General features: G+C 57.5%; 1 protein-coding gene across 1 annotated transcript in view; it reads left to right on the top strand.

The window, feature by feature from the left end:
* DNAH17 (dynein axonemal heavy chain 17) overlaps positions 1 to 26228 on the top strand; it is a 33353-nt gene that overhangs the window by 3786 nt on the left and 3339 nt on the right. Inside the window, exons 11-75 of the mRNA XM_068209864.1 lie at positions 80 to 348; positions 462 to 657; positions 1046 to 1192; positions 1418 to 1526; positions 1667 to 1770; positions 1874 to 2014; positions 2140 to 2283; positions 2445 to 2627; positions 2721 to 2975; positions 3082 to 3251; positions 3491 to 3713; positions 3792 to 3908; positions 4025 to 4111; positions 4335 to 4487; positions 4841 to 5089; positions 5327 to 5449; positions 5675 to 6022; positions 6102 to 6193; positions 6336 to 6462; positions 6680 to 6832; positions 7218 to 7343; positions 7465 to 7572; positions 7693 to 7824; positions 8119 to 8279; positions 8367 to 8523; positions 8791 to 8895; positions 9316 to 9473; positions 9978 to 10116; positions 10627 to 10854; positions 11009 to 11146; positions 11614 to 11746; positions 11931 to 12058; positions 12150 to 12298; positions 12631 to 12913; positions 13003 to 13176; positions 13760 to 13967; positions 14062 to 14227; positions 14311 to 14413; positions 14572 to 14719; positions 14835 to 14926; positions 15101 to 15262; positions 15354 to 15518; positions 15664 to 15855; positions 16251 to 16517; positions 16996 to 17157; positions 17656 to 17889; positions 18080 to 18244; positions 18339 to 18434; positions 18527 to 18744; positions 18978 to 19185; positions 19363 to 19478; positions 19758 to 19950; positions 20055 to 20290; positions 20592 to 20708; positions 21198 to 21402; positions 21725 to 21889; positions 22002 to 22142; positions 22283 to 22453; positions 22605 to 22727; positions 22868 to 23061; positions 23171 to 23319; positions 23426 to 23553; positions 23791 to 24018; positions 24544 to 24735; positions 25329 to 25508. Coding sequence (XP_068065965.1) covers positions 80 to 348; positions 462 to 657; positions 1046 to 1192; positions 1418 to 1526; positions 1667 to 1770; positions 1874 to 2014; positions 2140 to 2283; positions 2445 to 2627; positions 2721 to 2975; positions 3082 to 3251; positions 3491 to 3713; positions 3792 to 3908; positions 4025 to 4111; positions 4335 to 4487; positions 4841 to 5089; positions 5327 to 5449; positions 5675 to 6022; positions 6102 to 6193; positions 6336 to 6462; positions 6680 to 6832; positions 7218 to 7343; positions 7465 to 7572; positions 7693 to 7824; positions 8119 to 8279; positions 8367 to 8523; positions 8791 to 8895; positions 9316 to 9473; positions 9978 to 10116; positions 10627 to 10854; positions 11009 to 11146; positions 11614 to 11746; positions 11931 to 12058; positions 12150 to 12298; positions 12631 to 12913; positions 13003 to 13176; positions 13760 to 13967; positions 14062 to 14227; positions 14311 to 14413; positions 14572 to 14719; positions 14835 to 14926; positions 15101 to 15262; positions 15354 to 15518; positions 15664 to 15855; positions 16251 to 16517; positions 16996 to 17157; positions 17656 to 17889; positions 18080 to 18244; positions 18339 to 18434; positions 18527 to 18744; positions 18978 to 19185; positions 19363 to 19478; positions 19758 to 19950; positions 20055 to 20290; positions 20592 to 20708; positions 21198 to 21402; positions 21725 to 21889; positions 22002 to 22142; positions 22283 to 22453; positions 22605 to 22727; positions 22868 to 23061; positions 23171 to 23319; positions 23426 to 23553; positions 23791 to 24018; positions 24544 to 24735; positions 25329 to 25508 — 10833 coding nt within the window. The remainder of the gene's footprint in view (positions 1 to 79; positions 349 to 461; positions 658 to 1045; positions 1193 to 1417; positions 1527 to 1666; positions 1771 to 1873; positions 2015 to 2139; positions 2284 to 2444; positions 2628 to 2720; positions 2976 to 3081; positions 3252 to 3490; positions 3714 to 3791; positions 3909 to 4024; positions 4112 to 4334; positions 4488 to 4840; positions 5090 to 5326; positions 5450 to 5674; positions 6023 to 6101; positions 6194 to 6335; positions 6463 to 6679; positions 6833 to 7217; positions 7344 to 7464; positions 7573 to 7692; positions 7825 to 8118; positions 8280 to 8366; positions 8524 to 8790; positions 8896 to 9315; positions 9474 to 9977; positions 10117 to 10626; positions 10855 to 11008; positions 11147 to 11613; positions 11747 to 11930; positions 12059 to 12149; positions 12299 to 12630; positions 12914 to 13002; positions 13177 to 13759; positions 13968 to 14061; positions 14228 to 14310; positions 14414 to 14571; positions 14720 to 14834; positions 14927 to 15100; positions 15263 to 15353; positions 15519 to 15663; positions 15856 to 16250; positions 16518 to 16995; positions 17158 to 17655; positions 17890 to 18079; positions 18245 to 18338; positions 18435 to 18526; positions 18745 to 18977; positions 19186 to 19362; positions 19479 to 19757; positions 19951 to 20054; positions 20291 to 20591; positions 20709 to 21197; positions 21403 to 21724; positions 21890 to 22001; positions 22143 to 22282; positions 22454 to 22604; positions 22728 to 22867; positions 23062 to 23170; positions 23320 to 23425; positions 23554 to 23790; positions 24019 to 24543; positions 24736 to 25328; positions 25509 to 26228) is intronic.

Raw genomic sequence — 26228 nt, 5'->3', positions numbered from 1 at the left:
TCCCACAGGACCTGGGGGTCTCGCCTGTCCTGGGACTGCTCCAGGGTGCAGGAACCTGTGCCTACCTCTCTCTCTGCAGCTGGTGCACATGTTTGCCTCTGTGCTGGAGCAGCCCCTGATCAAGGCTGAGGCTTTCCCCTGCTACTTGGCCCTGCTGGGAATGTTCGAGGCGGAACTGGAGAGCGTCAAGGCGCTGTATGACACCCGGTTCGTGTCCCCCCCAGCCCCCGGGGGGGCCCCAGCCATCCACAAGAACATGCCACCCGTGGCTGGGCAGCTGAAGTGGGCTCTGGAGCTGCAGCAGCGACTGGAGGGGCCACGCAAGGACTTGTTGGCCATCAACCACCCGTAGGTGCAGGTCCCCTGTCCCAGGGGACACAGGGCAGCAGTGGGGCGGGATCCAGCCTGGAGCGGGTCCCCTCCCGTGCCCTGCTGCAGCAGCTCTCTTGTGGCTCTGACAGTGCCATGGCGGGCGCTGAGGCTGAGCTGGTGTCCGGGAAGTACGAGGAAATGATGGGGCTGCTGCAACGTTACAGCAAGAGGATCTACGAGGAATGGGCGAGCGGGCCCGGCCGGGACTGCCACTTCAGCCTGGAGCAGCCCCTGCTCCGGAGGGACCCCGAGTCCGGCCTCCTCAGCGTGAACTTCAGCAGAGAGGTCGGTGTCGGCACGGGCAACGCCAGCAGCGCCCCACCCGGGCTGAGCCCGCGGTCCCGGGGCTGAGCCCGCCGTCCCGGGGCTGAGCCCGCGGTCCCGGGACTGAGCCCGCCGTCCCGGGGCTGAGCCCACGGTCCCGGGGCTGAGCCCGCCGTCCCGGGGCTGAGCCCGCCGTCCCGGGGCTGAGCCCGCCGTCCCGGGGCTGAGCCCGCGGTCCCGGGGCTGAACCCGCGGTCCCGGGGCTGAGCCCGCCGTCCCGGGGCTGAACCCGCCGTCCCGGGGCTGAGCCCGCGGTCCCGGGGCTGAGCCCGCCGTCCCGGGGCTGAGCCCGCTGCAGAGGGTGTTGCGGTGTTGCTAACCGGCCCCTCCCGGCTGTGGTGTCTCGCAGCTCTCTGCCGTCCTGCGGGAGGTGAAGTACCTGCACATCCAGCAGCAGCAGGACATCCCAAGCAATGCTGAGAGCCTCTTTGCCCAAAATGAGACTTTCCAAAAGATAGGGGACAACCTGGAGCTCATCGTGGGCTGGTACAATGAGGCAGGTTCTGAAGGGGAGGCAACCCAGCTGTTTTTCCAGGCTGAAAGGGACTGGGGGGGTTTGGGTACCACTGGCACCTCAGGTCCCTGCCCATCCCGTGGCTAAGCCAAGCCGTGGCTGCTGCCCCCCACCACTGTGTTGGTGGGGTGGGGACCCCGTTCCTCAGTGCTCACTGAGGACGTGTTGGCCCAGATGAAGCACTCACCTGTGGATGTGTTGGCCCAGGTGAAGCAGCAGCTGATGCCAGTGGAGCAGCCACTGCTGGCAAGGGAGCGTGAGGCCCTGAACGTCCGTCTGGCCAGTGCTGAGAAGTCTCTGTTCTGGAGCCATGAAGGTAGAAACCCCCACCTTGGCTATCTAAGGCTGGGGATTGTCCTTGTGCATTTTGGGGGTCCCTGGTCCCCAGCACCAACTGATCTCCCACTGCCCTGGGGGTGTCTCCACAACATGCTCATGTGCCCATTTCTCTCCCAGGTGTCATGGAATACATCCAGGACATGAGGGAGACCTTGCATGACCTGCAGAGACGGGTCCAGAGAACGAAGCTGAACCTACAGAACATCACCCAGCTGATGGAGGTAATGCTTGCTGGCACTTCACAAGCATCTTTCTGGGACACATCTAGCTGGGATTGTCCTTTCCCTGGCTCAGCAGAGCAGCCCCGTTCTCTCCTCCCTGCAGGTCTGTTCAGCCACTCCCTTGTTTGGAAGAAAGGACAACAAGGAAACCACGCTCCTGGACCTTGATGGGAAAGAAAACGCCTTAGCTCAGCGCCGTGCTGTCATCAGGAGCACAGGCGAGAAGATCCAGGGGATGGTGAAGGTGAGACATGGCCCTGGAGCGCTCAATGGCTCACAGGGCCATAAGGAAGGACTTGAAGCAGCGTCAGGAGGCGATGCCTTTGCTGGGTGCTCACTGACAAACGCTGCCTGGTTTTCTCGTGGCAGGAGAACGCAGATATGTTTAAGGCTGACGTGTCCTCACAGATATGGCAGAACTATGTGGGATACATAGACAAAATCGTGTTTGATGGGCTCTGCAGACTCATTCACAAATCCCTGCAGCTGCTGCTCACCAACATGGACCCTGACGTAGGTGCTGGTGTTCTGGCAGTGGGTGTCCTGGTGCTGGGCTCGGGGTGTCCCAGTGCTCACTGCCAGTTTGGTCAGTGGCCAAACGTGACTGTCCCCGCGCTCCCTGCAGCTTGCAGGGCTGTGGGGCTGTGGGACATGAAGGCTCTGACATATTTCAGGCCCGGGTGTCCCCGCTGTTTGAGGTGCGCATGGAGCTGTCCGAGGGCCGGGTGCAGTACCAGCCCTCCCTGGAGGTGGGGGCCGGCGACAGCTTCTTGGTGCTGGTGGAGGAGCTGCTCGCGGACATGGAGGCGGTGGCAGCCTCCATGCCACAGCTGCTGGAGGGGGCGGTCAGTTACAAGGTGAGTCACAGGCAGCAGCTCCCAGCTCAGCAGGAAGGGGGTGAGGGTGGCCGTTGTCCCCAGCCAGTCTCTGAGCTCTGCCTGTCCCTTCAGATGGCGCTGGAGGAGCAGCCGGACCTCATGAGGATGCAGGAGAAGGTGATGTCGCTGGTGGTCAGCACCATGGCAGAAGGTGAGGAATTCAGCGCCAGCTTTGAGGAGCACTCCCACCTGTGGAAGGAGACCCCCGAGGAGTTCCTGCAGCGCTTCCTCACCTTGGGCAGTGCCCCTGGAGAGGGCAAGACAGAACCACTGCCAGAGAAACCCTTGGCACCTGGGATACCGCCCCTCATGCTTTTTCAACAGGAGGTGTGGGATGGGTGCCTTGAGATGTGCTGGGTGCTTGGGTGCCCTAGAGGACACTGGGTGCCCAGAGAGGTGCCAGCCACAGACTGTGACCCATTCTTGTCCCCAGATCGATGTACTTGAGGCACTGCATGAAGAGGTGTTGGAGTTTGAGGAAACCAGGGTGTTTGGGGGGTGGCTGCAGAGTGACTGCCGCCCCTTCAAGAAGGCGCTGCTGGGTGCCATCAAGGGCCAGAGCCTGGCGCTCCGGCAGTACCTCGCCCACCACGTCACCAGCAGGTAAGGCCCGGTCAGCCCTGGTGTAGGGACGGGGTGCTCCCACTGACTGAAACCCGGCTAAGCTGTGGCACAGGCACCACTGTGTGCCAGGGCAGGGCTGACCCAGGGAGACAGCCCTGGAAGTGCAGGTTCCAGGTGAAGGTTCCAGGCACCTTCAGGGGTGAGTTTCTGGGGGGTCATGGCCTGCAGAGTGAGCCCCAAGCCCCAAGGACACCTGGTGAGCGCCAGTGTCCTCTCAGTCTCCAGGAGCTGCAGAATTTCATCAAAGAGTCCACTGCCGGCTTGAGTAAACCTCTGGAGGAGGGAGACTATGAAGGACTGGTGGCGATGATGGGGCACCTGGTGAAGGTCAGAGAGAGGCAGGAGATGACTGATGTCATGTTTGAGCCCTTGAAGGAGACAGTTGCGCTGCTCAAGACTTACGGGGACAAGATGCCAGAGGAGATCCACCTGCTGCTCCAGGTGGGATGCATAGGTATGGAGGGCTGGGCAGGGGCTTACTGGGGCCAGGATGGTGACCCCACATGGTGTCCACTGCAGAAGCTGCCCGAGAGCTGGGACAACAACAAGAAGCTGTGCCTGCGGGTGGCGGACAATGCAGCGCCCCTGCAAGCCGCCGAGGCCACCATCCTCCGCAACAAGTGCCAGGAATTCGAGGTGCCTGCCTGGGGGCTGCGGGCAGGGAGGCAGCTCCTCGGCAGCTTTGGGAAGACTCTGCTGCTTCCCAAATGCCAGATCCTGGCTGCCCCCATGAGCCCCATGCTCCCACACAGGTCCAGCAGCTCGCATTCCGGGAGAGTTTCCAGGGAAAAGCCCCTTTCTCGTACACAGAACCAGAACCCTACAAGTCACTGGACAGGGTAAGGAAGGGGAGGATACCAGGGCCACTGCTGTTCCCACTGGCACTGCCTGGCCACCCCTGACATTGGATGCCAGGGAGGGGCAGCCACTCCAGCTCTGGCTCCAGCTTCCAGGCTAACAGGGAGAGTCTGGCCCTGCAGCAGGGACGGAGCCCCTGCTGGAATAGAGACATGTCCCTGGCACACAGTCCCTGGCTGATACCTTTTCCTTTCCTCCATCCAGCAAAATAAGAGCATCATGGCCTTGGAGAAGGAAATGGCAGCCCTGGCCACCTCAGCTGCGCTGTTTGAGGTGTCGGTCCCGGAGTACAAACAGCTTAAAACCTGTCGCAAGGAGCTGCGCCTGCTGAAGGACCTCTGGGACATGATCACCCTGGTGTGTGCTGTGCTCTGGGAGCAGGACACAGTGCCCAGAGCTGCATCCAGGCCAGGGCTGGATAGCAGGCTGCTCTTGGCTGGCATGGGCACCCAACGCAGGCAGCTGGTGCCAGTTGGCCAGTGCCAGCCAAAGGTGCAGAGCTGTTGCAGCTTCTCAGAGAGCTCATTGCCATCAGAGGGAGGATGAGACATGGGGCAGGTTGTTACACTTAGAGCAGGTCTGCTCTCATGGCGTGTGCGTGAGTGGGGCCCCAGTGGACACGCAGGGAGTGCGGGCACTGGGTATGCTGCTCCTCTTCCCGGGCAGGAATGCTTTTGCTAATCACATGTGAAAATGTATCCTGGGTCCAGGTGAACCTGAGCATCACCATCTGGAAGACAACCAAGTGGGCAGAGCTTAATGTTGAGGATATGGATATTGAGTGCAAGAAATTTGCTAAAGACATCCGGGGTTTGGATAAGGAGATGAAGAGCTGGGACGCGTTCACGGGGCTGGACAGCAGCATGAAGAACATGATGACATCCCTGCACGCCGTGAGCGAGCTGCAGAACCCCGCCATCAGGGACCGGCACTGGCAGGAGCTTGTGCAGACAACCAAGGTACTCCTGAGTCCTCCTGCCCAGCCCTGGCCCAGAAGGCTCCAGCCCCTGGCCCAGGGGGCTCCCAAGATCCACACCCAGCAAGGGAAGGGTGCCATTAGGTTTAAATCTGGCCACATGCAAATATTTGTGTAGGGTCTCTAAAAGTGGGTGTTAATTGAGCTCGTCTGGCTGAGCTGCTGGACTGCCTCTCTGTGGAGGGGAGTCCAAGGCCCAACCACCCCGGTTCTGCTCCAGGTGCAATTCACCATGTCCGAGGACACCACCCTCGCTGATCTGCTGCAGCTGAACCTACACAAGTTTGAGGAGGAGGTTCGCGGCATTGTGGACAAAGCGTCAAAGGAGGCTGAGATGGAGAAGGTAAATGGGGCTCAGCTCCTCCACTGCTTTGCTGAGACCCCAGTGCCAATGTGCCTCTGTGGCTGTCAAGGCCTTTTGTCCCGGTTCCTGGGACTGGAGTCCACAGGGAGCACACAGAGCTTGTGGAGCCCCTGGCTGGAGCTGGTGCTCCTTTGCCCCCTGCTTCCCCACAGGGGCTGGGCCCAGCACCACGGCATCCAGCTCATCCTCGTGCCCCAAATGCAGGTGTTGAATGCCCTGGACACTACTTGGGCAGCAATGAAGTTTGAGTATGAGCCCCACAGCAGGACCCAGCTCCCACTGCTCAAGATGGATGAGGTGCTCATTGAGATGCTGGAGGACAACCAAATGCAGCTGCAGAACGTGTTGGCCTCCAAGTACCGAGCCTTCTTCCTTCAGAGGGCACAGGACTGGCAGGAGAAGCTGTCAACCACTGACACTGTTATCAACACCTGGTTTGAGGTACAGAGGAAGTGGAGTCACCTGGAAACAATCTTCATAGCATCTGAAGACACACGAAGTCAACTGCCAGAGGAGTCGAAGAAATTCGATACCATTGATGAGGATTTCCGAGTGCGAAGCCCATTCCCCCTCTCCTTTTTCCCACAGCTCTCTCCCACTTCAGGTTGGCTGAAGTGTTTTTCCTCTTCAGGATCTGATCGCTGATGCAGTACAAACTCCCAACGTGATTGAATGCACCAACAAGCCCAAGCTGCACTCCAAGCTGGAAGCGCTGCAGGAGAGGTAAGGACCAAGTGATCCTGGTGAAGCACTTGGGAGGGCAAAGGAAGGGGTTGATTCCTCCAAAGCGTCAGCAAGACAAGGACTGAGCAAAGGGTAGAACTGATAAATGGGGGTTAATGCAGGTTTTTCTGTTTTCTGCCAGGCTGGCAGTCTGTGAGAAGGCCTTGGCTGAATACCTTGAGACCAAAAGACTGGCTTTTCCCCGGTTCTATTTTGTCTCCTCTGCGGACCTACTGGATATTTTATCGAAGGGGACTGAGCCCTTTGAGGTATAGGCTGTGTGCGAGCATGGGGCTGAGTCCTGTGCCATTTCTCTGCACTTGTTTGAGCAGTTTTAGAACATTTTTCACTCTTACGGGCAGAACACCATCCCTGATCTGCCTTCCTGGGGTTGCAGTGCCCAGGGAGCACTCAGGGGTAGATCACCCCTGATCACCCCTCCACACGTGACAGGGGTCCTGACAGTGGCTGTGCCTCTGCTCTCAGGTGTCCCGACACTTGACGAAGCTGTTCGACAGTTTGGCCAAGGTGAAGTTCCAGGAGGGCTCAGACAAAAAGCCTCAGAAGGTGGCCCAGGGGATGTTCAGCCGGGACGGGGAGTACGTGCACTTCGATGCAGACTGTGACCTGTCTGGCCAGGTCAGCTGAGCTTCATGGAGACTTTGAGGCTGAGGCAGGGGGCAGGTTGAGGATGGGCATGAGCCTTTAGCTGGTTGTGCTGTAACAGCCTGGCAGGAGTCTAAAAATGCAATTACAAAGATTTTTGGCCAAAAGCCCCAGAAATGGCACCTGCATTGTAGGTACAGAGAAGCACTGTTGTGTGAACCTGCTCAGCCCCTCGAGGGCTGCAGGGTGGTTACCCCTCACCTGTTTGCCCTCAGACCACCACTCATCACCTCCCGTGGGATGTGCCCTGCTGGATCGGCCCCAGGCTCTCTGTGTGGCGAATTGTGATGTGCAGGGAGAGGTTTGTGCCGCCCGGGTGGGCTGGAGCTGCTCGCTCAGCTCTGATGTGACCCTCCAGGTGGAGGTTTGGCTGAACCGGCTGCTGGAGCGCATGCGCTCGACTCTGCGAAACCTCATCGCCCAGGCCCTGGGCACCTACGAGGACAAGCTGCGGGAGGAGTGGGTGTTTGACTACCCAGCACAGGTGGGTGCTGAGCTGGCTCTGACAGGGACAGGAGGAGGAGCCAGAGAGCCCCGGGAGGCACAGGTGCCCACCCTGAGCCAGGTTCCTCTTTATGGCGTGTCATCCCCATGGTTTGCCGCAGGTCGCCCTCACGTGCGCCCAGATTGCCTGGACCTCAGAAGTCGGTGTTGCTTTTGCGAGTCTGGAGAAAGGTTACGAGAATGCCCTGAAGGATTATAACAAAAAGCAGGTTGGCATCTTCTGCGCCTGACCTGGAGCCGGCCCGAGCCTCTCTACCAGGCCAGGGGTCATCGAGAGGTGGGCAAATGAGGGCATCATCTCTATGCGCATTATTTCTGTCCTTCCCCAGATTTCTCTGCTGAATGCCCTGATTTCTCTGCTCCTTGGGAACCTGAGTGCTGGAGATAGAATGAAGATCATGACAATCTGTACTATTGATGTCCATGCAAGGGACGTTGTGGCCAAAATGATCCAAACAAAGGTATTTGGTACCAGAGGGAATTTTTGCTGCAGCATCCCTCAGAACTTTGGAGCATAGATTTTTCTGTCATTCCATTACTTTTGGGCTGGGCACCTGTGTTGGTGGGTGTGGACTGGGCTGGGCTGTGAGGAGGCATGGTCCTCACACACCCCAGCATGGCTCTGGGACCCCTTTGCCCACTGTCCTAGTGCTGGGAGGTGGCGAACGGTCCCGAGGCAGGGTGTGTCGCTCTCCCAGCGGGCCAGGGTGGGCAGTGCCAGTGCCCACCTGCCTCCACAGCCAGCTGCTCCGCAGGTGGAGACCTCCCAGGCATTTGCCTGGCAGTCCCAGCTGCGGCACCGCTGGGATGACGGGGAGAAGCACTGCTTCGCCAACATCTGCGACGCTCAGCTGCTGTACGCCTACGAGTACCTGGGGAACACCCCCCGGCTGGTCATCACCCCCCTGACCGACAGGTGGGGGCTTGGCTCCCCAGCCCTGCCCCGGCACTGCGGCCGTGCCACACCACGGGCCCCGCTCAGCCCGGAGTCCTCCCTCCACAGGTGCTACATCACCCTGACACAGTCCCTTCACCTCTACATGGGGGGGGCCCCCGCGGGCCCTGCAGGCACCGGGAAGACAGAGACCACCAAGGACCTGGGCCGGGCTGTGGGCATTATGGTCTACGTGTTCAACTGCTCCGAGCAGATGGACTACAAGGTAGGGCACGGGGCAACAGGATGGTGGCACCGAGGTGAGAACCACGGGGTGTCCAAGACAAGGGGACCCTGTGTTTGGGTCAATGGGAGCCCAGGGGAGCCTCGGCAGGGGGGTTTTATCACTGTGGGGAATTTCCCTAGGGAGGAGCACAATCCGTAAGGCACGAGCAGCTCTCAGCACTCGAGTTTTGTCACCAAATCCTCCACTGCAGCTGTCGTGAGGGATCGCAGTGCCTGAGCCCTGTCCCATTGCTCTGTTTCTCTCCAGTCCTGTGGGAACATCTACAAAGGACTTGCCCAGACAGGCGCCTGGGGCTGCTTCGACGAGTTCAATCGCATTTTGGTGGAGGTCCTGTCTGTCATTGCGGTGCAGGTGCGCGCTGTCCCCACAACACAGTGGCACTGGGTGCCAAAGAGACTTCATGTCCTGCATGCTTCCCCAGTTAAACCTGACTCGCGGGACAGTTGGCCGCTGTTCTCTCCACTACATCCTGTTTGGACACAGGGTGGGGGGTGAAATCCCAGCAGTGCAGGGCATTGGGGCACAGTTAAACCTCACAGTCCAGCTGTGTCCATCCTGGTGACCTGTCATCCGCAGCTCTGCCATCACCTGGGACAGGGAGTTGGTGTGATTAGGAAGGAGCTGGTTTAAGGCCAGGTCTCCTGCTGCTGTGGCTTCAGCAAGATCTCAATATTATTCCTGGCACAGCTAAACCCTCAGGCTCACCTTGGGGAGCAGTCAGGGCCAGCCAGAGCACTGGGCAGGGAGCCAACACCTCTGCTCACCTGGCAGGTAAAATGTATTCAGGATGCAATCCGTGCCAAGAAGAAAAAATTCAACTTCCTTGGGGAGACCATCTCCCTGGTGCCATCGGTTGGGATCTTCATCACCATGAACCCTGGTTATGCCGGGCGCACGGAGCTGCCCGAGAATCTGAAAGCTCTGTTCAGGTGGGTCGGTGTCACTGCAGCACTTCCCTCCGTGCTGGCACTCCTGTGCCACACCCCTACCACCCTAAGCCAAGGGTGGTGGCCCTGGTGTGAGGGAGCCCTTAGCGCCATGGGACAGCCATGTCACTCCCCAGAGGTGGCCAGGCGGGGTGAGCTGGGCTGCTCAGCAAGGGGAAAGCGTGCTCGGGTGGGTTGCCACCCTCAACTAAAATCCAATAGAGAGTTGACAAAAAGGTGGTGAAGCACTGGAAGGGGAGGGACAGAGATGCTGTGGGACCCCTGTCCTTGGTGAAATTCAACCTGTGACTGCAGAAGGGCTGGTGTGCCCTAGTCTGGTGGGACATGAGCCCTGCTTGGAGAAGGAGTCTGGGCAGGAGACCCCAGCAGGTGTAACTGCAGCAGCTGACTGTTCGTTACACTGCAAACTTGGGGGCAAACCCTGGGAGCTGTGGGAGGATAAGGACATGGTAAGCAGCCTTGACAACTGCAGCTGCTCCTCTCTAGACCCTGCGCTATGGTGGTCCCCGATTTTGAACTGATCTGTGAAATCATGCTTGTGGCAGAGGGATTTCTCCATGCCAAGCTCCTGGCAAGAAAGTTCATCACTCTCTACACGCTCTGCAAAGAGCTGCTGTCGAAACAGGTAATTAACAATATTACACAGTGCTGGCTGGGAGAGGAAAGAGTCCATTTGATCATCAAACCTGACACACGGTTTGTGGGATTGCTGGTGGTGACACACGGAGTGACAGTTCTGCACAGCTCAGGTCTATGGCTGGACAAGATCCACTTCTGCATCATATGGCACCTTTCTGCCTTAAGGAAGGAATCAAGAAGCCCAAAAGTAGAATAGCATGGAATTAGAATTAGAATTAGGCCAGTTAAGGTGAGAGCACTCAGATATTATTCATCTCAAGAGAGGTGATTTGCACTATAAACATGCCTCCAAGAAGGAAGTCAGATTCCCAGTTCCAAACTACCCCCATGACTGACAGAGGCTTCTCCTGTAGATAAGCTCAGTTGTGCTCCAGCCCGGTGGGTGCCATGTGGATGCCCTGCCTGAGGCCAACGGACAGGGAGTTCCTCTGCAGTGCTGCTTGAAGCAGTTCTCCCTCACCAGTGTGCAATGGTGATTCTCTGCTTCCTCTCACAGGACCACTATGACTGGGGACTGCGGGCCATCAAGTCCGTGCTGGTGGTGGCTGGCTCCTTAAAGAGGGGGGACCCCGGCTCTGCAGAGGACCAGGTGCTGATGAGAGCTTTACGAGACTTCAATATCCCCAAGATCGTGACAGATGACTTGCCTGTGTTCTTGGGCCTGATTGGAGACTTGTTTCCAGCACTGGACATTCCCAGGAAGAGGGACCTCAACTTTGAGAAGGTGCAAGCCCAAGCACAGCACCATTGCAGAGATGTCGCAGTCCTGGCAGGATCCAGAGGCTGATGGTCTATTCAGTGCTTCTGGGGGCGGCTGGCTCATCTCCAGGGCCTTTCCAAGGCTGCTGCTGGTGGTCAGTGCCTGCTCTCCCTCCCAGGTCATCCGTGAGTCCGTGCTGGAGCTGAAGCTGCAGGCAGAGGAGAATTTCGTGCTGAAGGTGGTACAGCTGGAGGAGCTGCTCCAAGTGCGACACTCCGTCTTTGTCGTTGGCAACGCCGGCTGCGGCAAGTCCCAGGTAGAGGCCAAACCATCCTGAGGACATGGGCCCCCCACGGCCTCAGCCAAGCAGATCCCGTGGCCATGCCAGAACAGTGTTTGGACAGAGGTCAGCAGTGGCCATGCCAGGCCCTCAGGCACTGTGTGTGCCAGAGAGAGCCCCTGCAGCTGGGCAGGTCTGGGATGCACAGCTCAGGGGCTGCCCGAGACACCCACGGGCGGAGCAGAGACAAAGACAGAGAGCAGACAGGGGCACACTCTCAGGATTGCTCCTGGGTGCCGGCAGGATGACAGGACAGGGCTGGCTGGCAGGGCCTGGTTCACGCCTGTCCAGGAGCTGGCTCTGCAGAGGGAGCTCAGGGGCTTTCCCAGAAGTAGTCCAGGTGGAAGCAGGGCTCCATGACTCCACTGCAGGCAGAGGCTGCTGAAGGCTGTGGTTGCCCGGGTGGGATCAGCACCTGTGGCTGCACCATCCTCTCTCCACAGGTGCTGAAGTCGCTCAACAAGACGTACCAAAGGCTGAAGAGGAGGCCAGTCACTATGGACCTCGACCCCAAGGCTGTGACCTGCGATGAGCTGTTTGGGATCATTCATCCAGCCACACGGGAATGGAAGGATGGTGAGACACCAATGCTGTGAGCTCAGTTTATGGGATGTGAGATGGAATGGGAAGTCTTTTCCCTGGGGCTCTTTCCTGGAGTGGGAGGGAGAAGGAATGTGTTTCATGGGAGCACCAGTCCCACGTGTCCTCCAGCAAATGGCTGTGTGTGGAGAGGAACAACCCAAGTGTCTCTGTGGGGCAGGTCTGTTCTCCACAGCAATGCGTGACCTGGCCAACATCACGCATGATGGGCCCAAGTGGATCATCCTTGATGGAGACATTGATCCAATGTGGATTGAGTCCTTGAACACAGTCATGGATGACAATAAGGTTGGTGCCATCACACCCCAGGGGCTTTGCTCATTTGTTATCTCAGGGGGACCAACTCCAGACATCCCCCACAATGAGCCACTTCCCCCAGGTTCTCACCTTGGCCAGCAATGAGCGCATCCCCCTCACTCCCACCATGAGGCTCATCTTCGAGATCAGCCACCTGCGGACGGCCACGCCGGCCACCGTGTCCCGGGCTGGAATCCTCTACATCAACCCCACAGACCTGGGCTGGAGCCCGTGAGCTGGGCAGGGAGGATGGGTTGGGCTGGGATGGGATGCAACGCGATGCAATGCGATGCAATGATGCAATGGGATGGGATGCGATACGATGGGTGGGATGGGATGGGATGGGATGCGATGGGATGCGGTGCGATGGGATGCGGTGCAATGGGTGGGATGTGATGGGATGGGATGCGGTGCGATGGGATGTGATGGGATGGGATGGGATGTGATGGGTGGGATGTGGTGCGATGGGATGCTATGCGATGGGATGGGATGTGATGGGATGGGATAGGATGGGATGCGATGGAATGGGATACTTGCTGCAGCCCTGTTTGTCTCTCCCACAGCATTGTGGCCAGCTGGATTGAGACAAGGACAGTGAAGTCTGAGAAGGCCGCTCTGATGATCCTCTTTGACAAGTACCTGCCACCATGCCTGGAGAAGCTCAGGTCTGGGTTCAAGACAATCACCCCTGTTCCTGAGATCACGGCCATACAGACAGTTCTGTCCCTGCTAGAATGTTTCCTGACACCGAAGAATGTCCCACCAGACTCACCCCGGGAGCAGTATGAGCTCTTCTTCGTCTTTGCCTGCATCTGGGCCTTTGGTGGGGCCTTGTTCCAGGACCAGGTACAGCCAAGGGACTGCCCAGCACCTGCCACTCTTCTCTGCATCCCATCATATGGCTGGGGTCTGAGTGTCTCTGTTTTGTCTTCCAGCTGGTGGATCACCGCCAGCAGTTCAGCAAGTGGTGGCTGTCAGAATTTAAAACCATCAAGTTTCCTAATCAGGGGACAATTTTTGACTATTACATTCATCCAAAAACAAAGACATTCAATCCCTGGGATGAAAGAGTGCCAGAGTTCAAGCTCGACCCTGATGTCCCCTTACAGGTATTTCCCACAAGGGCTGTGTTTATATGGTTTGTTTGACTGTCACTCCACAGTCTTCCCCTCAGCAATGCGTGGAGCATCATCAGGATTCAGACTGGTAGCACCCATCACACCTGATGGCTTCCAGTGATTCTCTTTACCCCACAGAAGCCTCAGGCAAGGGCTGTGAGTTCCATGTCTCCTTTACCTTCAGATTAACCTGCAGCTTCAGAGAGTCTCACAAAATAGCTGTGACTATTGCCTGAGTGCAGTATGTCCTCTAGCACCCACTTTGTGTCTCCTACAGTGGCATCTTGGGGGGGCTATCTAAGCTGTCAGGGAAAAGGGCGAGGAACTGTGGCTGTGTGGCAGTTTCAGGAGCTGTCCATGTTCTGTGTAATAACTTGGTTTTGGTCAGAAAGTCTTTAGAGTAACAGCACGCAAGATGTGTAGCTTTAGAGAAGGACTAGGTTTGCCTGCAGAGAGCACCAGGAGCTGCCAGGAGCACTGTGCAGGGCTCTGGCACACTGCCCGCTGCCCCGACAGAGGGTCCTGCCTCTGCCAGTGCCAGGGCAATGCAGGGACTGACAGAGCCTCTCCCCAGGCTGCTGTGGTGCACACCACAGAGACCATTCGCCTCCGCTACTTCATGGACCTGCTGATGGAGAAGCAGCGGCCGGTGATGCTGGTGGGGAACGCAGGGACGGGAAAGTCAGTCCTGATGTGGGACAAGCTGGAAGCACTCAGCACAGATGAATATCTGGTGCAGTCTGTGCCCCTCAACTTCTATACAACCTCGGCCATGCTGCAGGGTAAGGCTTGCAGAGCCAGCAGCTGGCCCTGCATTGGGCTGTGCCGCAGGGTCCTGCAGTGCTGACCCCCAACCACCTACTCCTCTAACTGCAGCCATCCTTGAGAAACCCCTGGAGAAGAAATCAGGGAGAGTTTTTGGCCCACCTGGCACTAGAAGGCTGATCTACTTCATCGATGACATGAACATGCCAGAGGTGGACAAGTATGGCACTGTGGCACCACACACCCTTATTCGGCAGCACCTGGACCACGGGCACTGGTGGGTGCTGGAGGGGCACGGCATGATGGGGGGATCCTGTCCCCATCCCTGGGGAAAGCTTCACGGTGCTGGTCCCTGCACAGGTATGACAGGAACAAACTGACCCTGAAGGACATCCGCGATTGCCAGTACGTGGCCTGCATGAACCCGACCGCGGGGTCCTTCACCATCGACTCACGGCTGCAGGTGTGCAGGGCCTGGGGGCAGGGCTCTGCCTGGCACATTCACTCTCCAGGCACTGAAGCCCAGAGGGTGGAATGGGGCAGGGGACCCTGCAGTGCCGGCTGGCTGCATCAGCCCCTGTGGGATGAAGTGCCCACATCCATTTCTGCCCCTTTCTGCAGCGCCACTTCTGCGTCCTTGCTGTGTGCTTTCCCAGCCATGAGGCTCTGCACACTGTGTACAGCACCATCCTGCAGCAGCACTTGGCCCAGCACAACATGCCAATGCCTCTCCAGAAGATGCAGCCCAAGCTGGTAGCAGCAGCCCTGGGTGAGCCTTTGCCACACTGGGGTGGGACAAGCCCCTGGGGAATGCGCTGCTGGGGAGCCAGGCTCAGGGGTCTCTGGGGACCTGGAGCCTGCTCACCCCTCTGTCCTGCCAACAGCCCTGCACCAGAAGGTTGCCACCAACTTTCTGCCAACAGTCATCAAGTTCCACTACATCTTCAACCTGCGGGACCTCTCCAACATATTCCAGGTAGTGGGAGAGCTGTTTCTTCTAAAATATCCTTGTTCCTCCCTTTCCTGATCCCACATCCTTGCAGCATACCATGTCCCTGAAAAGGGCCTTGGCTTCTCCCCAGAGCAAACCTTTGCAATCAGCTCTGAGCAGCACTAAAATAACCCTAAGGGCTGTGGATTTGTTTGTCAGGGGCTGCTCTTCTCCACCCCTGAATGCCTGAAAACCCCTGTGGACTTGGTGCGTCTCTGGCTTCACGAAGCAGAGAGGGTGTATGGAGACAAGCTTGTCGATGAAGAGGATCAGTGCAGCTTCAAGAAGGTGATGGCCGACATCTGCAAAGCCTCTTTTCAAGTAAGCTGTGCTGACAAGTACGGTGCTCCAGCCCAGTGGTGCCCCCAGGTGCCCCACAGCTGAGCCCCACGGTGGGAATTGCCTCTCCCAGGAGATCAATGAAGACCTGATGTTCGCCAAGCCCAACATCTACTGCCACTTTGCCCAGGGCATGGATGAGTCCAAGTACATGCCAGTGGCAAGCTGGGCAGCTCTGAGTGACCTGCTTGGGGAAGCCCTGGACAGCTACAATAAGGTGAATGCAGCGATGAATCTGGTGAGTGCCTGTGGCAGGCAGGTCTGCCCTGAAAAGATGGGACTTCAGCATTGCACTGCTTGGTTGGGTTGGTGCATTATGGGGCACCCATTGCTCTTTCTGCCCTGATCCAGAACACCAAACCTTCCCCTCCTGCTTTCTTCAGGTGCTCTTCGAAGACGCAGTGTCTCACATTTGCAGAATTAGCCGGATCTTGGAGTCTCCTCGGGGCAACGCACTACTGGTGGGGGTGGGAGGCAGTGGAAAGCAGAGCCTGGCACGGCTGGCAGCTCACATCAGCAACCTGAGTGTGTTCCAGATCATGCTGAGGAAAGGCTATGGCATCCCAGACCTGAAGGTAGGAGCAGCTTTGGACCCTGGCTCAGTGCCACCTGCTTGGGGATGTGTGCTGCACCTGCAGTGACAGTGCCTGGGGGGGGCTCACGAGGCTCTGCTTTCCTTGTGACACTGAGTTTGCATATGAGGATCCACAGGTGACACCCCTGAGCCCTTCCCCAGGGGGCCACAGTGCTTCCCCAGCCAGGCATGGGCAGGAGCTGCTGGTGACGCCGGGGGTGGTGGTGTGGGCAGCCCTGGTGCTGGACCAGTGCCTGGGCAGAGCACCTGGCACCAGCTCCTTCCCAAAGGCTCCCTTCCAGCTCTCCAGGGCAGCCCAGGGCTGCTCCAAACTGTCACTCTGGAGAACACTTCATGGGGGTTGAACTGGGAGGTGACAGTTTCTCTCTGTCCCAGCTGGACCTTGCCTCCCAGTGTATCAAAGCAGCTGTGAAGAACATCCCTGGCGTGTTCCTGATGACAGACTCCCAGGTGGCTGAAGAATCATTCCTGGTTGTGATCAATGATTTCTTGGCGTCTGGGGAGGTGCCAGGCCTATTTCAGGATACTGACCTGGAAACCATCATTGGGTCCATGAGGCCTCAAGTGAAGTCCCTTGGATTGGAGGATACAAAGGAAAACTGCTGGAAATTATTTATAGAAAAAGTCAGGCACCAGTTAAAGGTGGGTGATTGCTCTCCAGGTTGGTTTGTCTGTGCCCCTGATTTGCCCCATCCAAAACCTCTTTGCAACAGGCCACAGAAACACTAAGGTTTCATCCCAGGATGGGGGGTTTAGGCAAAAGGTGTTTTCAGAGACTCTCAGGTGCCTCCAGCCCCAGAGGTGCTGTACTGACCTCCCTGGGGGCAGAGTGGGTCAGTAGCTTCCACGGCCACACACCATGCTGGGCACTCCCAGCGACACCCACACGAGCACTGTGCTCAGCTGCTGACTGCAGGCACCAAAGGGGACCCATTTCCAGCCCTGGTGGCAGGCACAGGGTGCACAACCAGAGACCACCTCGTGCATGCTGGGAGTTAATGGGAAGGCAGCAAATCTCAGGTCTGCAGCAGAATCCTTGCAGTTATGTGGAGCCCCCGCAGACACTGCCCCCACCCTGGCAGCAGGGACACCCCACTCAGCCACTGTTGCTCTGCCCCAGGTTGTCCTCTGCTTCTCCCCCGTGGGCTCAACCCTGCGTGTGCGGGCCAGGAGATTCCCAGCCGTGGTCAACTGCACGGCCATTGACTGGTTCCACGAGTGGCCGGAGGATGCTCTCGTGTCTGTCAGCAGCAGGTTCCTGGAGGAAACACCAGACATCGAGGTGAGCTGGGACCCAGCACAGCTGCTGTCCTAGGGCACTGGGGATTGCCGGCTGCACCGGGCAATGAACTGCACCTCTGCTGCTCTCTGTGTTTAGTGTGCCCAGGGATGGGGGTCTGGCATGACTCGGAGGGCTGGGGACAGCAAGCTGGGAATAGGTCTGAGATAAGTTTACAGCTGGTTCCAGCATCAGAGCCTGCAGCCCTGCACTGTGCTGGTGAGGATGAACCCTCCCTTTCCATTCTGTCCTTAAAAGACCTGCACAGGCAACAGCCCGGGGACAGCAGCTCCTCCCCACACAGGGATGTCAGGGACAGAGCTGGGCATGGGAACCAACACCCGTGCCTTTACCACCAGCATCTCAGCTCTGGATTGTGGTCACTTTGCTCTGGCCTCTGTGGCTGCAGGCAGAGCCAACCTTGCAGGAGGGCTCAGTGCAGCCCCTGCACGCCAGCGCAGCCCCCGCTGCAGCAGCTCCCTGCCTGTGCTCTCTGTGCAGCCAGAGGTCAAGGCCTCCATCAGCCAGTTCATGTCCTTCGTCCACACAAGCTCAAAGGAGATGTCCAAGACCTACCTGGCCGTGGAGAGACGCTATAATTACACCACGCCAAAGACATTCCTGGAGCAGATAAAGCTCTACCAAAACCTGCTGGCGGATAAAAGGAGCAAGCTCTCTGCCAGCATCGACAGGCTGGAGAAGGGGCTGATGAAGCTGAGGAGCACGGCCTCACAGGTGTCTGCCCATAGCCTCTCTTGTCCATCATGCCTGTTCTGGGTCTGGCACAGGGGGAGAGAGCAGGCACATCCCTGCAGGATGGTCACGGTGTCTGTGAGGTCCCCAAGCCATAACAAGACACTGCTGCTCCATCAGGCAGGGCTTGGCAGGATCGGCCCTTTTATCTGCTGTTTCTTCCCTCATTGAGGTGGACGACCTGAAAGCCATGCTGGCAGTCCAGGAGATAGAGCTGAAGCAGAAGAATGAGGACACAGACAAACTGATCCACGTGGTGGGTGTTGAGACAGAGAAGGTCAGCAAGGAGAAAGCCATTGCTGATGAGGAGGAGCTGAAGGTCGAGGCCATCAACAAGGTGCGAAATGCTGAGCTGGTGTCCAACATGGGACAGGGCAGCATGAGCTCTGTGATTACAGCCACTTACCCCATCCCATGTCCTCCCCCCCCAGATGGTGGCTGAGAAGCAACGAGCCTGTGCAAGTGACCTGGCAGAAGCAGAGGTGGTGCTCTCCGCCGCCCGCGAGGCCCTCGACACGCTCAACAAGGTGGGTGACTTCTCAGTGGGAAGCAGGTGCCCAGCCAGGGCTGGCAGCCGTGGGCCAGGGTGATGTTCAGTGGCCCTGTGGTCCCTCCCCAGTACAACCTGACGGAGCTGAAGTCCTTTGGAGCCCCACCACCAGAGGTAGTGAATGTGATGGCAGCTGTGTTGATTCTGACGGCCGAAAATGGCAAGATTCCAAAAGACAAGAGCTGGACAGCAGGAAAAGTCAAGATTGGAAAAGCAGACACTTTCCTTGCAAGCTTAAAAAACTATGATGGGGAAAACATCCCTGAGGCCTGTCTCAAGGCATTTGAGTGAGTCCATGGCTGGTTCCTGCCCCTTCACAGCCCCTGCCACCAGCTGCCCTGAGCAGGGAGGCCAGGGGGGACCCAGAGCACGGCAGGGTTTGGGGACAGGAGTGGGATCCAGGCACTGGCCCCGCTCTGCCACACTGCCACCCAGAGGAAACCCAAGCCCCGGGAGGAGTGGGACGGGCTGCCAGCAGCTGCGGCGCAGTGCCACAGCACGCCTTGTCCTCCCGTTGCAGGCCGTACCGGAAAGACCCCAGCTTTAATCCAGAGTTCATCAAGTCCAAGTCAACGGCTGCAGCAGGGCTGTGCTCCTGGTGCCTCAACATGGTCCGCTTCTACGAGGTGCACTGCACGGTGAAGCCCAAGAGACAGGCAGTGGCTGATGCTGATGCCGAGCTGGCAGAGGCACAGGCGAGGCTGAGTCGCATTAAGAGCAAAATTGTGGTGTGTGTCCCCACAGCCCCCAGCCACAAGCCCCTCAGTCACCAAATGAGCAAAAGAACTCTGTGAACCCAGAGCCCGGCCCAAGCACTGTGCTGGGACAGAGATGCTGCAGAGCTCTGGGACCATGGAGCCTCCCATCTGGGCAAGGTGTAATTCTGGGACTGTTCTCTTCCAAAGGCCCTGAATGAAAATCTGGCGACTCTCACCGCTCAGTTTGAGAAAGCCACAGCAGAGAAGATCAAATGCCAGCAGGAGGCTGATGAAACCAACAAAGTCATCACCTTGGCGAACAGGTACCATGCAAACACTGGCTCTGAAGCATCAGGGCAGGCTGCTGCTCCCTGGCATCGCCTGGTGGCCCTGACACCAGGGCCATGGGAGCAGCAGAGTGCCCCATACCCTCCCCAAATTAAAAAATTCTGAGATTAATTGGGCCGGACATTCATGGGGGAGGCAGCCATGGAGATGTTTGGTGACAACGCCCCAGGTCACCATGGCTGAGTCGCCACCCATCCCCCGCCCGGGTCACAGCACCAGCACCACAGCAGCCACCATCCTCTCTAACCCCATAGGCTCGTTGGGGGCCTGGCGTCCGAAAACGTCCGCTGGGCTGAGTCAGTGGAGCAGCTCAGGGAGCAGGAGAAGACGCTGTGCGGGGACGTGCTGCTGGTCTCTGCCTTCGTGTCCTACATCGGATACTTTACCAAGAAGTACAGGGCTGAGCTTCTGGAGGAGCACTGGGTCCCCTTCCTCCACAGGCAGTCGGTGAGAGGCCGCAGGTTCCACCCCAGAGTGCCTTCCCCCATGCCCACCAGCACCGGGGGCTCCCACGCCTCTGCAGCCAGGCACCCAACAGCCCCTCCCTGCAGGTGCCCATCCCCATCACCCCGGACCTGGACCCCCTCAGTCTCCTCATGAATTCTGCCGACGTGGCAGCCTGGAACAATCAGGGGCTGCCCAGCGACCGCACTTCCACCGAGAACGCTGCCATCCTCTGCAGCACCCAGCGCTGGCCACTGCTCGTGGACGCCCAGCTGCAGGGCGGCAAGTGGATCAAGAAAAAATACGGGGAGGACCTGCAGATCGTCCGCCTGGGCCAGAAAAGGTGGGCCAGGGGCTGTGGGGTGAGCACAAGGTCAAGCTGCACCAGCCCCCCCTTTCCCTGCCATTGGAGGGTGCAGAGTCAGGGTAATCACATCCCCCATCAGATTCAGAGCACCCAAGGGCAGCAGCCCTGAGGATGTACCTGACACCTCCAAAAGCTCTGTGGGGGCCAGGACTGGCAGAGCACAACAGGGTCCCGACAGGGCACAGTGGGTGGAAAGCAATCTGTGAGCCCCCCACAGCAGCCCAAGCCCTCCACAGTGCACAGACTTGTCATACACGCCTCCCCTCTCCTCCCTCAGATACCTGGACATCATTGCCCAGGCGGTCTCTGAAGGACAGACACTGCTGATCGAGGACATCGGGGAGACGATAGAGGCAGTGCTGGACCCACTGCTGGGCAGGACCTTCAAGGGCAGGTCAGCACACCCCAATGCTGAGGGGTTTCACCTGCCCCAAGCAGCCACTGCTGCCCCAAAACGCTGCTAGATGCACCTTCACTGTGGGCAGCTTGGAAGCCTGATCCTTCTTTTGTTTGGCCACATCCCCCTGTTCTCCAGTATGTCCCATGGAGGACACCTGTACTGAATGTGGCCTGGTCTTTGGCATCCAGTTCATTTAGTGATTCAAGGATGTGTTCCCTGGGACACCTGCCATGTGGCATGAAAAGCTGGAAGGGGAAATGCACCCCAGAGGCCATGAGGGGCTGTGGCAGGGCAGTCTCCAGCTCCTGTTCCTCCATCCTTGCCCTGCTAAGTCTGGTTTGGTACTTCTGCCCTTGCTGTGCCTTTTCCCAACCAAAGAAATTCATCCCAAGTGGTCAGGAACAGCACACAGGCTGAGGGCATCTGTCTGTGATGAGTTAGTGCCCAGTGTGTGGGGATTAATTTGTTTAATTAACTGAACAGATACATTAGAATTGGAGATAAAGAAGTAGAGTATAACCAGCAGTTCCGCCTAATCCTGCATACCCGATGTTTCAACCCACACTACAAGCCAGAGGTGCAGGCTCAGTGCACTCTCATCAACTTCTTGGTGACACGGGAGGGCCTGGAGGACCAGCTGCTGGCTGCTGTGGTAGCCCGGGAGCGGCCGGACCTGGAGGCCCTGAAGGTACAGGGGCAAGAGGGGCTGGTTAGAGGGGTGGGAGAGGCTGAGGCACCGCAGAGGGCTTGGGTGGGGAGCATGAGAGCTCCCCTCCATGTGCCCGCTGCTGTTTGTCGGGAGCCAAGGAAGTCCCAACAGACCCTGCAGCTGCAGCCAGCACTGCCTGGGCACGCTCATCACCTCACCCTGCGGGTGATGCTGGGACCCAGCACAGGCCACAGTCGCCTTCCCTTGCACCAGCACGTTGGTGGCCCTGTGACAGAGGGACTGGTGCCAGCCCTCTGCTGTGATCTCTTGAGCGACACATCCCTGGGTGCTGCTGTCACAGGCAAGCCTGACCAAGAGCCAGAACGAGTTCAAGATCAAGCTGAAGGAGCTGGAGGACTCCCTGCTCGCCCGGCTGTCGGCTGCTGAGGGAGATTTCCTGCGGGACACAGCACTGGTGGAGAACCTGGAGATAACAAAGCACACAGCCAAGGAAATTGAGGAAAAGGTAAACGTGCTTGCTGGAGCTGGTGCCACAGGCAGAGGGACAGCTCGGCTGGGCACCCAGCTGCTTTGATGTGTGATGGGGTTCTGGTAACACCCACCCTCTGCACCTCCAGGTAAAAGAAGCTAAAGTCACTGAAGTACAAATAAACGTTGCGAGAGAGAACTACCGGCCGGCAGCAGAGCGCGCATCCCTGCTGTACTTCATCCTGAGTGACCTTTGCAAGATCAACCCCATCTACCAGTTCTCTCTCAAGGTAGATGGGGAGTGAGGAGGGACAGAGATGTGGGTGGGTGGGACAGAGGTGGGGGAGCACGGACATTCAGTATTTCAGCTTTTTTGATATTGACAAGACCCCAGCAGCAACATGCTGATGCCTGCCGGGATCTTCCTCAGGCCTTCAACGGGGTCTTTGAGAAAGCCATCCAGCGTGCAGTCCCCAGCGACGACACCCAGCAGAGGGTGATCAACCTGACCGACCAGATCACCTACTCGGTCTATGTGTACACTGCACAGGGCCTCTTTGAGAGAGACAAACTCATCTTCCTGGCCCAGGTTGCCTTCCAGGTAATCCCTGCTGCTGTACCACAGGCATTCACGTGGCTTTAGACAGCCTGTTCTCTTACTCTGGTGCTGCTGTGGATGCTCAGAGCCTCTCGTCCCTCACAGTGGGGCCGTGAGCATTGGGTGGCTGCGACACTGCACTCCCAACTTTCAGGTCCTGACCCTCAAGAAAGAAGTGAACCCAGCAGAGCTGGACTTCCTCCTGCGCTTCCCTTCCAAGACTGGCATCACGTCCCCTGTGGACTTCCTGCAGCACCAGAGCTGGGGTGCTGTCAAGGTGGGTCTGTGCAGTCACCCACTGTGCCAAGGCAATGCCAGCACAGCCCCTAGTGCAGCAGGTCCAGGGTCACCTGCAGCGGGTCCCTGGGGATGAGCAGAGCCCAGGAGTGATTTAGTCTTTCTCTGTGGAACCTGAAGGCACTTTCAGAAATGGAAGAGTTCACCAGCCTGGAGAGCGACATCGAGAGTTCAGCAAAGCGATGGAAAAGGTTTGTGGAGATGGAGGCACCAGAGAACGAGGTGTTCCCCATGGACTGGAAGAACAAGTCAGCCCTGCAGAAGCTGTGTGTGCTGCGGTGCCTGCGCCCTGACAGGATGACCTATGCCATCAGGTACCTGGTGCCCAGCACAGGGCTCTCCTGCAAGAGCCCCAGAGTGTCACCACTCCAGCTGCAACCAGTGACTGTTCCCATCTCACTGGATGGTTCTATTTCTCTGTAGGAAATTTGTGGAAGAGAAAATGGGAAGCAAGTATGTGAAAGGAAGGAGCATTGATCTCTCTGAGGTGTACGAGGAGAGCAGCCCCTCCTCGCCCCTGTTCTTCATCCTCTCCCCGGGTGTTGACCCACTGAAGGACGTGGAGGCACTGGGTGAGGTGCTGCCCACCCCAGACTGGCACCAGCCCTGCTGGCCAAGCGGCCAGAACTGCGTGGACCCACTCGGTACTGAGACTGACTGCAGACATACCCCTCGCAGGCACGAGGCTGGGTTTCACCATTGACAACGGGAAGATCCACAACGTATCACTGGGGCAAGGCCAGGAGGTCGTGGCAGAGCACGCCATGGAGGTGGCAGCTGCCGAGGGCCACTGGGTCATCCTGCAGGTGGGTGGGGGCAGTGGGGCACACCACAGAGCGCACAGCCCTGACGGCAACTGGGCACATCAGGGCACAAAGTCCTGCTAGCATCCAGGCACACCATGCAGGGTCACCCCGCTGGCGATGGCAGTGGCACTGCCTGGACTAGCTGGCTGTACCCAGCGCCTTCCCCCTGTGGAGCCACAGTAGGAATCGGGGTGGGGGGAAGTGAGATTCTCAAGGTCCAGAGAGTTTCTTTTGCAGAACATCCACCTAGTGGCCCGGTGGCTGGGCACGCTGGAGAAGCTGGTGGAGCACCACAGCCTAGAAAGCCACCCCGAGTACCGACTGTTCATGAGCGCCGAGCCAGCCCCCAGCCCCGAGACGCACATCATCCCGCAGGGGCTGCTGGACAACTCCATCAAGATCACCAGCGAGCCGCCGACAGGCATGCATGCCAACCTGCACGGAGCCCTCGACCTCTTCACCCAGGTACCTCCGTGCCACCCCTGCCCTCCCACAGCTGCGTCCTCGAGCCCTTCTGGTCAGCGGGTATGGCTCATCCCCTCCCAGGGTTCCACAGGCTGTGCACCTCAGGGGTGTCTCCGCTGCCAGGGACACTGCACCCGGAGCCAGCCCTTGCCAGGACATCCTCCTGGAGTGCCCGGAGTCCTCCTCTGGCAGGGGTTTAGGGGTAACCAGAGCTGCCCGAGGGTATCCAACACAAGGAAGTGCCAGGTTGCCAGTGCCTTTCCCGAGGCTGAACCTGGAGCTGCTGCAGCTTTGCCATGAATAAGCTGCCTCAGCTGTCAGCAGGGCATTGGGGTGTGAATTCCTAAATCCTTCATAAACAAATGAGTGCAAAAATTACCAAACAGGAAATAATTTAAATACAATTGTGTGCCTTTTTTTTTCTAATGAACATTTTCAGTTCTCTTTTGCCTATGAATGTTCTTCAATAGAGGGGCATCTGACAGCAGTATTCAGCTGCAACCCACCCTCACTGTTCCTCTGCAGGAAACACTGGAGCAGTGCAGCAAGGAATCTGAGTTCAGGTGTATCCTGTTTGCCCTTTGCTACTTCCACGCAGCGGTGGCCGAGCGGCGCAGGTTCGGTACCCAGGGCTGGAACAGGTCATACCCTTTCAACAACGGTGACCTGACCGTCTCCGTCAACGTCCTGCACAACTACCTGGAGGCCAACCCCAAGGTGAGGGATAACGAGGTGACTGCTCCTCAGCACAGCAAACGCTGCAACAACTGGCCTTGCTTAGAACATTCACCAGTTTGCAGCACAAATGCCGTCTCAGGAAGAAGCCCAGGGCCAGGAGCAGCTCCTCTCCTGCTCCCTGCACGCTCAGGCAGGGGAAGGGGATGAGTACTCTGCCTGACAGAGATGGCTGAAAAAGGCATCAAGGCACCAGCCAGGGCAAGTGCCTGCCCTGGCTCACCTGCCTGCCCCGACTCATGCCTTGGTGGTTAGTGGGTGGTTCCACCTAAAAAGCAAAGCCCGCTCCAAGAATGCAGGTGCAGTGAGCAGGGATGAAGTGTCATCTTTAGACCTGCCCTCACAGATGTGATCAGTGCTTGTTGGAAAAAAGACAGGATTCAAACCACAGATGGCTGTGTTCCTACTGGGACAAGGAGAAATCTGTGGGTGACCAAGAGACTCTTCCCAAGCCTCTGTGGGTCCAGGGACTGTCACCTCCCTGCACAGGTCAATCCTGGAGCCACCACTCTGTGGTTGCATGGGGAACTTTTGGGGAGCCTCCTGGGAGTCTCAGCTTGAGCCTCTCCCTGCAGGTACCATGGGACGACCTCCGGTACCTCTTTGGGGAGATCATGTACGGGGGGCACATCACTGACGACTGGGACCGCAGGCTGTGCCGCACGTACCTGAGCGAGTACGTCCAGCCCAAGATGCTGGACGGGGAGGTGTCCTTGGCTCCAGGGTTTATGATCCCTCCCCGCATGGATTACGAGGTAAGAAACATTGCAATTTGCTGTATATATTTATAACTACATACTACTTGCAATTATATATATTATAATTGCATTTATATATGCATATAGATATATTTGTATATGTATATATATGTATTATACTTGTATATAATACTTGTATATATATATATATATATATATATATATATTTATAACTATTTAATACCGGATTTATAACGATATAATACTTGCATTTATATATATATTATACTTGCATTTATATATGCATATATATATATATTTATAACTATATAACCCCTGATTTATAATGATATAATACTTGTATTTATATATATTATACTTGCATTTATATATTTTTTAAATAACTATATAATACCTGATTTATAATGATATAATATTTGTATTGAGTACAAGTATTATACACTAATATGACTTTTCCCGGGGTGGCTGAGCAGGTGAGGAGGGATGGGGATTTCCAGGAGTTTCGCCACCTGCAGGGCTGCCCGTGTGCCCTGGCAGTGCCAGCCCAGCCCTGCCCTGGGAGCCCCATGGATCAGGCTGAGCACATCCTCGGGGTTGGCAAACTTTAACCACCAGAGCCCGTTTTTTATTAACCTGAATTTCCTCTTGCTCGCCAAGGGGAATGTAGGGAGAGAGTGTCAGTCCCCTTGGGGATGTGAAGAATTGCTGCAAAAGTAATTCCTGTGGTTGAGATGGAAAGGGAAAAACTTGGCTGAG

This window comes from Anomalospiza imberbis, chromosome 19 (genome assembly GCF_031753505.1).
Source record: "Anomalospiza imberbis isolate Cuckoo-Finch-1a 21T00152 chromosome 19, ASM3175350v1, whole genome shotgun sequence".
Taxonomy (NCBI): Eukaryota; Metazoa; Chordata; class Aves; order Passeriformes; family Viduidae; genus Anomalospiza; species Anomalospiza imberbis.
The sequence above is the reverse complement of the archived record's forward strand: the minus strand, read 5'-3'. Positions and strand labels throughout refer to the sequence as shown.